This window comes from Nomascus leucogenys, chromosome 11 (genome assembly GCF_006542625.1).
Source record: "Nomascus leucogenys isolate Asia chromosome 11, Asia_NLE_v1, whole genome shotgun sequence".
Classification (NCBI taxonomy): Eukaryota; Metazoa; Chordata; class Mammalia; order Primates; family Hylobatidae; genus Nomascus; species Nomascus leucogenys.
The window spans coordinates 58140682-58148889 of NC_044391.1; the positions used below are offsets into that span (position 1 = coordinate 58140682).

At 53.1% G+C, this 8208-nt stretch overlaps 1 protein-coding gene across 3 annotated transcripts; it reads left to right on the forward strand.

Annotated features, from left to right (window-relative positions):
* The first annotated feature begins 1447 nt into the window (after nucleotides 1–1447).
* Nucleotides 1448–7876, forward strand: KRT3 (keratin 3). Of its 3 annotated transcripts, none has more exons than XM_030822607.1 (10): nucleotides 1517–1854; nucleotides 1981–2143; nucleotides 3210–3430; nucleotides 4327–4387; nucleotides 4744–4839; nucleotides 5147–5311; nucleotides 5734–5859; nucleotides 6124–6344; nucleotides 6686–6720; nucleotides 7200–7519. In XM_030822607.1, exons 1-10 carry the CDS (start codon nucleotides 1517–1519, stop codon nucleotides 7517–7519), a joined length of 1746 nt encoding a protein of 581 aa, XP_030678467.1. The 3 variants fall into 3 exon arrangements, with proteins under 3 accessions (XP_003252133.1, XP_030678467.1, XP_012365655.1); XM_012510201.2 differs by having other exon boundaries at nucleotides 1517–1721; nucleotides 1788–2143; XM_003252085.3 differs by having other exon boundaries at nucleotides 1448–2143; nucleotides 7200–7876.
* The last annotated feature ends 332 nt before the right edge of the window (nucleotides 7877–8208 follow it).

The following is an 8208-nucleotide window of genomic DNA, read 5'->3' on the forward strand; positions in this document are numbered from 1 at the left end:
GAGGAGCTAGGATGTTGCACAGCCTGGCAGGTAACACATGGGAGAGATAAGGATAAAATGGAAGAACCAGGCCACTGAAGAAAATTTTACTTCCTTTGCACTTGGGCCACTCCCAGCCCTACCTAGTAGGTGTTGAAGAAGTCTCTATCCTTTCCCCCAAATCTAAGGAGGCTCCTGCCAGGGCCATACAGACCACACCCTTAGAAGGGCCCAATATGCTGCAGACAGAACAAAAAAAGGCCTGTCCTGGAGAGATAAGCAGCTAACTTGGCCAGCTCCAGAGTGTGCAGGATGGCTTTCCTCTTGGACAAACCAAGCCCAGTCATAAGCCTCTGAACAACCCCAGACAGGTAGAGTTTCAGGCTTTTGGAGTCACACATGTTCCATAGTGCTGCCGGCTCTACCAGATCTGGCTTCTTGGGGTTTGGGGGGTCGTGGGCGACTCTCAGGAGCACATCTCTCAACCAGAAAATGGTCCCACAGGGGCCCTGTGTGTCTTGTCCATGACTGGGTCTCCAGGGTTTTGCACAGGGCCCGGCACACATTCGGCAGTCTGTAAATATTTGCTGAATTTGTTGTTGACGTTTGAGTTTCTTGTTCCCTAGGCTTTAAGCTAAAACCAGAGAAATACCAAAATGTAGGGAGCAAGAAAGGAAGCCATAGAGAAACCCCAAGATGTGTAATAGTGTAAAACTTCTCTGGGAAGTTTTAAAGAGAAACAAACATTAGGCATGTTGGATTTTGCCAGTGTATGGTCAACATGCATAGGTGTTAACTTGACTTTTTCTCTGAAGATAGTCATAAACCAAAAGGTCACTACCTCCTGAACTAAAGTTTGGAGTACAGGGAGAACCCAGGAGGCAGATTATGATAGTTCTGGGCTTTTTTCCAGGAAGGGAGAAGGAGAGGTCAGTGCTTCATCCCAAAGCCCAGCACAGAGCTGGGCACATACTGTGCACTCAATCATCGTGGAGAGACCTGCATCACTCCTTCCATTAAGACACTTTCCCAGAGCTGTGAGTGGGCTCCACTGTCTCCACTACTCAGAGAAGCAGAACCTCCCCATGCCCCCTCCACTCTGTCCTCTCCAGAGCTGGGCACAGCTCTGCAGGGCCCAGGTGCAGCTAACAAGCAGAGGGACAGCTGCTGAGCACCTGATGCTGGTGAGCGTGCTTCCTGGGTCCCGTCAGACAAAGCCAGGAGGAGGCCATGCCCAAACAGGGGGCAACACCAAGCACCACCCCCTTGCCAGGTAAGCCTGCCACCTTAGCACTCTTACCATTTCAGATTATTTTCAAGGTGTGTTTGGTAGCCTGGAACAAACTTATTGCCTTGGAGGCAAACCCAACCCATGAATATTTGGGATTAATTATCTCTCCTTCATTTGAGCCCAACAACCTCCTCAAATGTATATAAAGGGATTTATTTTGCACAGATCTTCATTTCCCATCCCTCTTCCTCTGACTCTCAGTGTCCCTGCTTAACTTACACTCTTCTCTTCGCCAGGCTCCTCACCATGAGCAGACAAGCCAGCAAGACATCTGGTGGCGGGAGCCAGGGTTTCTCTGGCCGCTCTGCTGTGGTCTCTGGCAGCAGCAGGATGAGCTATGTGGCCCGCTCTGGGGGAGCTGGTGGAGGGGCCTATGGCTTCCGGAGTGGAGCAGGTGGCTTTGGCAGTCGCAGCCTCTACAACCTGGGCGGAAACAAGAGCATCTCCATCAGCGCGGCAGCTGGCGGCTCCCGGGCTGGAGGCTTTGGGGGAGGGCGGAGCAGCTGTGGCTTTGCAGGTGGCTATGGAGGTGGCTTTGGGGGCGGCTATGGAGGTGGCTTTGGTGGTGGCTTTGGTGGTGGCAGAGGAATGGGAGGTGGCTTTGGTGGAGCTGGTGGCTTTGGAGGAGCTGGTGGCTTTGGAGGGGCTGGTGGCTTTGGTGGTCCTGGTGGCTTTGGTGGGCCTGGCAGCTTTGGCAGTCCTGGTGGCTTTGGCCCTGGGGGCTTTCCTGGGGGAATTCAGGAAGTGACTATCAACCAGAGTCTCCTGCAGCCCCTCAATGTGGAGATCGACCCCCAGATTGGGCAAGTAAAGGCCCAGGAGCGGGAACAGATCAAGACCCTCAACAACAAGTTTGCCTCCTTCATCGACAAGGTGATGAAGCTCTGACTGGCCATCCCTTCCTGGGCTGGGGACTTTGAATTGACCTTTGGGACACAGTGTTTAAATGTGTCTTGGATGGACCAGACTGGAGGGTGAGGAGTTAGGTGGAACTCTAGGGTCTGGGAAGATATTCAGGGTTAAGGAGTTTGTCCACATGGTCAAGGGAGGGGAGGTGTGGAAAGAAAACAGTCCCCTATTTGGCCCTGAGCACCACACATCCTGTTTGTCCGAACCTCTGCTGAAGTTTCCAGTCATTGCCTCATTGAGGCCCAGGCTGGCAGGGCAGGCAGCCCAAGGTAAGGGCCATGGCCACCATCAGGGAAGGGTCCACCGAGAATGGGAGGCTTTTCAAATACAAGCTGCCCTCTGAGGCTTTCCAGGAAGCCCTTTCCCCCTCATATTGCTGTGCCAGGGAGAGGAGGCTGATTACCTGGAGCAGGGATTAGGAGCATAAGAACCTTAGTCCCAAGGGAGTGCAGAGAAATGAGTGACTTTGCACTCCTACTCAGCCTAGTCAGGAAGACAAGAGTGCTCGGTGAGCTTCTCCAGACCTGGACAGCTCTCATGGGGCTGCCTCCCTTCCAGGCTCAAGAGAGGTGTTATGCTAACTACGGCATGCCAGCCAGTGTCGCTTCCCAGCATCACTTCACTGTTTTTGCAGAGCTAGCATGTCAGTAGAGTCGTGGGTGGAAACGGTGCTGCTGAGGTTTATGTGCATTTTTGCAGAGTGTACTGTAGTTTTGGAAGTTGAGATAGGGTCGTAAAGTTCCCAGGAACATCAAGGGGTCAACCTTATAATTCTATTGCTTTCAGGTAGGAGCTACTTCTGGTTTCCCCTTCCTTTGTAACTTTCCGAACCACGCTGCAAGTGTAGTGTCCTGACTGATCACCCATCTGACCATAATCTCTCTGACTACAGTAGGAGCCTATCTTTGCATCCTTTCTAGGCTTTTGTGCTGGGGGCCCAGGAGATAGACACCTAGCCCTACCTGAGTGAAGTCCCCTCTGCTCCTCTGCTACAAGTGTTGCCTGATGTTGCTTTCTGCAACCATTGCAGGTGCGGTTCCTGGAGCAACAGAACAAAGTCCTGGAGACCAAGTGGAACCTACTCCAGCAGCAGGGCACAAGTTCCATCTCAGGCACCAACAACCTTGAGCCTCTTTTTGAGAATCATATCAACTACCTGCGGAGCTATCTGGACAACATCCTCAGGGAGAGAGGGCGCCTGGACTCTGAGCTGAAGAACATGCAGGACCTGGTGGAGGACTTCAAGAAGAAGTGAGTGACAGGGCAGGAGTGGGAAGATGCCATGGCCCACCCTGTCTCAGAGTCTTGGCCCCTTCTGCATGCCCCCTGACTGCTGGGCAGTGGTGCCACCTGGCCTGTTTCCCTCTCCTTACCTTCATGAAGGACAGCTTGGTTCATTCAGTTCCCCCTCACCTTCCTTCTCCAAGCACAATGCTTTGCAAATAAAATTGTGGCAAGAGGATGAGTTCAGGCTAGGCATGGTGGCTCATGCCTGTAATCCCAGCACTCTGGGAGGCCGAGGTGGGCAGATCATTTGAGGTCAGGAGTTCAAGACCAGCCTGGTCAACATGGCGACATCTCGTCTCTACTAAAAATACAAAAATTAGCTGGGTGTGGTGGCACACACCTGCAATCCCAGGTACTTGGGTGGCTGAGGAAACAGATTTGTTTGAACCCTGGAGATGGAGGTTGTAGTGAGCCAAGATTGCACCACTGCACTCCAGCCTGGGTGACAGAGTGAGAGTACATCTAAACAACAACAACAAGAACAACAACAACAAACGGATGAGTTTAGAGTTGGGGAAGCATTTCCTCATGAGCCAGGTTGGGGAAGATCCTGGTTCTGGCATCTGAAAGATTCTGGGACAACTCATGGTATGGTGATCAACCATCCAGAGGTTTGCCTGGGACTGAGGGGTTTCCTGGGATGCAGAACTTTTAGTGCTAAAACCAGACAGTTTGCCTGGAAAAATTGACATGGTTGGTCCCCCTAACTAACAGGGAGATAGTAAAGAGGATGTGCTCATCTGAGAGGGGCGGGATAGGGATGGAGGGAGGGAAGAGATGAACTTTCAGAGTTCCAGGGAACAATGGTGTTTATGATGATCTCAAAACAAAATTCAGCTGTTTCTTTTTTACTCACACAGATATGAGGATGAAATCAATAAACGTACAGCTGCTGAGAATGAATTTGTGACTCTGAAGAAGGTAAGGGCTGTGTGTGAGGTTTCTGAGGCTTGTAGCTGCAGGTTTCTGGCTGGGTTGGGGGAATCTCCTCACTCCACTGCCACAGAGCTGCCAAGTTCAGGCCTTTGGAGCAATAAACAGAAGTCAGGTGCACCTTAATCTGGAAGATCCCTAAAAGAGTTAGTTCATCAGTGTTTAGTTTTTTAGTATTATTAAACTTAGACCATCCTAATGGGATACAAATTGCCCATTCAAGTGGAGACTGGTCTTAGACAAGGACCATCACTGCACCAGTCCCCTCCGCTCTTTCTTGCTGCAGTTGTAGTTTGCTGTTTGTTCATTGGGGGAATAAGGCCTTTATCCTCCTCTTTTCTCAGGATGTGGACAGTGCCTATATGAACAAGGTGGAGCTTCAGGCCAAAGTGGATGCCTTGATAGATGAGATCGACTTCTTAAGGACCCTCTACGATGCTGTGAGGATGTTACCTACTAAGAAGGGGCAGAGGGACAGTGAGATGTTTCCAGATTTGAGGCTGGTGCATTTTGGTATATAGGCCCCAGAAGACATCTAGGATGAGCCTGGAGATAAGGACCCTTGGAAGGGATTCCACAGGATAAGCTGCAGACATGGGGTTCTCTGAGTGGCTGGGGACAGGGTGTGGCTGATACACATGTGGAGCAAGGAATCAGTGAATGAGACTGTTGATCAGGAGTCTTTCAGGGTCCTGTGTGCTTGTTACAGGGAACCCAAAAGTGAACAAGCTCCCTCTGTGTTGACAGGAGCTGTCTCAGATGCAGAGCCACATCAGTGACACATCTGTGGTGCTGTCCATGGACAATAATCGCTCCCTGGACCTGGACAGCATCATTGCTGAAGTTCGTGCACAGTATGAGGATATCGCTCAGAGAAGCAAGGCCGAAGCTGAGGCCCTGTACCAGACCAAGGTGGGTGCTAGGCATCTCTTACAGGATCCACTGGAGGTTTCAGAGAGGCCAGGGCCTATTGGACAGCTGGGTAGCGAGTTCCCAGTGGTCACTGGGTGAATGCCTTTTGGTTTTACCCTCTGAAGTCATCCTTCTAATGGTGGTTCAGTTGCAGAAAGTCTTGCCCCTGGGGGAGGTGGTTGCCTGCTATGTGGGACTGACTCCAACTTGCTCAGAAACTACAGGGTAGGAAAATCTTCTACCACAACAACCCAGATGTTATCTTTCCTGCTGCCTGGGGGGTTTCCCTGCTGAAACACAATGCAGTATCATTTTAGCAAATGCCTTACTGAGCTTCTCAAGTTTTGGTGGGTGATGTTGGAGGTGTAGAAACAAGTCAAGCAAAGCTGCAGGAATACCCCATCTTCCCTTCTGTTCTGTAGTTGGGGGAGCTGCAGACCACGGCTGGCAGGCATGGGGATGACCTAAGAAATACCAAGAGCGAGATCATAGAGCTCAACAGAATGATCCAGAGGCTGCGGGCAGAGATCGAGAGTGTCAAGAAGCAGGTGGGATGGTCATGGATGCTGGCACCTGGGATGACTGCTGAGGGGCGAGGGCTAGGATCTCAGGACTCCTCCCCTGGAATAGACGTCTGGAGGTCATCTCAGGCTGGCTGACCCACAGGGCATTATCTCCACAAATGGAGACAAGATGGAGGCACCAGGGGAGGAGGAATGTTCCCTGACTTTAAGATGGGATAATCCATTGCATGTCAGGAAGGGCCTGCGGCCCTCTTACTGAGCTCATTCCTCCCACCTCCCTTGCCCCAGAATGCCAACCTGCAGACGGCCATTGCCGAGGCCGAGCAGCATGGGGAGATGGCTCTCAAGGATGCCAATGCCAAGCTCCAAGAGCTGCAGGCTGCTCTACAGCAGGCGAAGGATGACCTGGCGCGGCTGCTACGTGACTACCAGGAGCTGATGAATGTCAAGCTGGCCCTGGACGTGGAGATCGCCACCTACTGCAAGCTGTTGGAAGGCGAGGAGTACAGGTGAGCCTCCAGTCCTGTCTTCCCACACCCCCTGGCTCAAGTCATAGGCCAAGGGCCAGATAAGTGACCAAGTAACTGGGGATGGAGCCCTGCTGTATAAAGAGAGGCCTTGCGGTAAAGCATTTGCCTCTGCCAACCCACTCCCTCCCAGGCGGCCAAAGCACGTATGCAACCAGTGCCCACAGGCTCTCCTTGCTACGGCCCAAAGAGGGGTGGAGAAAGCTTACCTGATTTGCCAGGCTTCTCTGTTCAGCTCTGGTTGCTATTCATGCCCTTGGTCCATGGACTTGTTGGTGATGTGCTTTGTGACGGGGCCCACTTTCTCTTGCTTTCTCAAACAGGATGTCTGGAGAGTGTCCGAGTGCTGTCAGCATCTGTAAGTACCGAAAGTAGCTAAGAAAATGAGAGTTAATTCTGAAATATCTGCACTAATCCAGGGTGGTAGCAACTAATTTAAACATATTTTTATGGAAGTTGGAGGGGTTTTCTGGGAGAGGAGAGGGAAGCGATTGGCTTTTGTAATTGTTCTGGGTTCAGGGCACTTTTAACAGGCTTCCACGGCCAATGTGGAATATCCAACAGGGAGCCTCTTGATGGGAGGAGAAATTCAGAGGCTAGATCCCCTCCAAGGGGGTTATCAAGATTGTACTGTGGGAGGAACCACTGGCTAATTCATAATGGCTTAACGGCAGGGGAGTGAGTAGCTAGTGGCCTTGGAACGGCTGGTGGTGACCATCCTGGGCAAAGCTGCCTTGATCAGCTCTGGATAGTCGTGGGCCCGGTGGATCATTGATGATAACATAGCAGCTGGCCTGGGCGCCGTCGCTGATCCCTGTCCTGTCCTCTCCCCAACAGCGGTGATCAGCAGCAGCACGACTTCCGCCTCCGCAGGTGGCTATGGAGGAGGTTACGGCGGAGGCTTGGGCGGTGGCTTAGGAGGTGGCTTCGGTGCGGGCGGCGGCTCAGGCAGTGGCTTTGGCCGGGGAGGCGGCGGTGGAATCGGCGGTGGATTTGGCGGCGGCAGCAGCAGCGGTTTCAGCGGTGGCAGCGGCTTTGGCTCCGTCTCTGGCGCCCGCTATGGAGTCAGTGGCGGGGGCTTCAGCTCGGCCAGCAACCGGGGAGGCAGCATCAAGTTCTCCCAGTCCTCCCAGTCCTCCCAGCGCTACTCCAGATAAAGAGCACGCATCAGCATCGCAGCCACCCCAGCGCCTCCCCTTCGCTCCCCACTCCCCCATATTGGCAACACCCCCAGCGCCGCCCCATGCTCCCCAAGAACGCGGCTCTGCGCTGGAAGGCTTGTGGCCTCTTGCTCCTCCTTCCAGATCCCCGGCCAAGACCAGCCACGAGAATTTCAGGCTCACCTCTCTGGTTCCAGCCTGTGCCTGTGATTGTCCAGGTGTGGCCTAGGCCGCCATCTTCTGCTGCCCCGGGGTCCCCTCTCTGGGTGGGATGCTCACTACAGCTCTGATGTATATAGCACACAGCCCCCTCCGCCCCTCCGGTCTGTCGCCAATAAAGTGCACTGTGTTTCACTCCGCCCTCTGGGTATTCGCTCCATGTCCTCCTGCTCAGGGCACTGAGCTCCCTGGTCACCTCCCTGGCCTCCCTGCCTCTGCCTCTCCCATGTGGGCTCTGTGATCCACGGAGCAGCTGGAGAACTCTTCCTCTGAAACAAAGGCAGTTCGTCTTCTCCATCCATGGTGTGGATCTGGTTGTTCATCATTCTGTGAGCACTGTGGGGAGGGAGAGGTCCTGCTCCCAGACGCTGTGTACCCTGTGTACCCTCACCGTCCTTAGTGGTGAAGGCTGGGCCATGCAGACATCTATCTCCTCCCTGTCTTCTCTCATGTGGGGGAACTAAGAG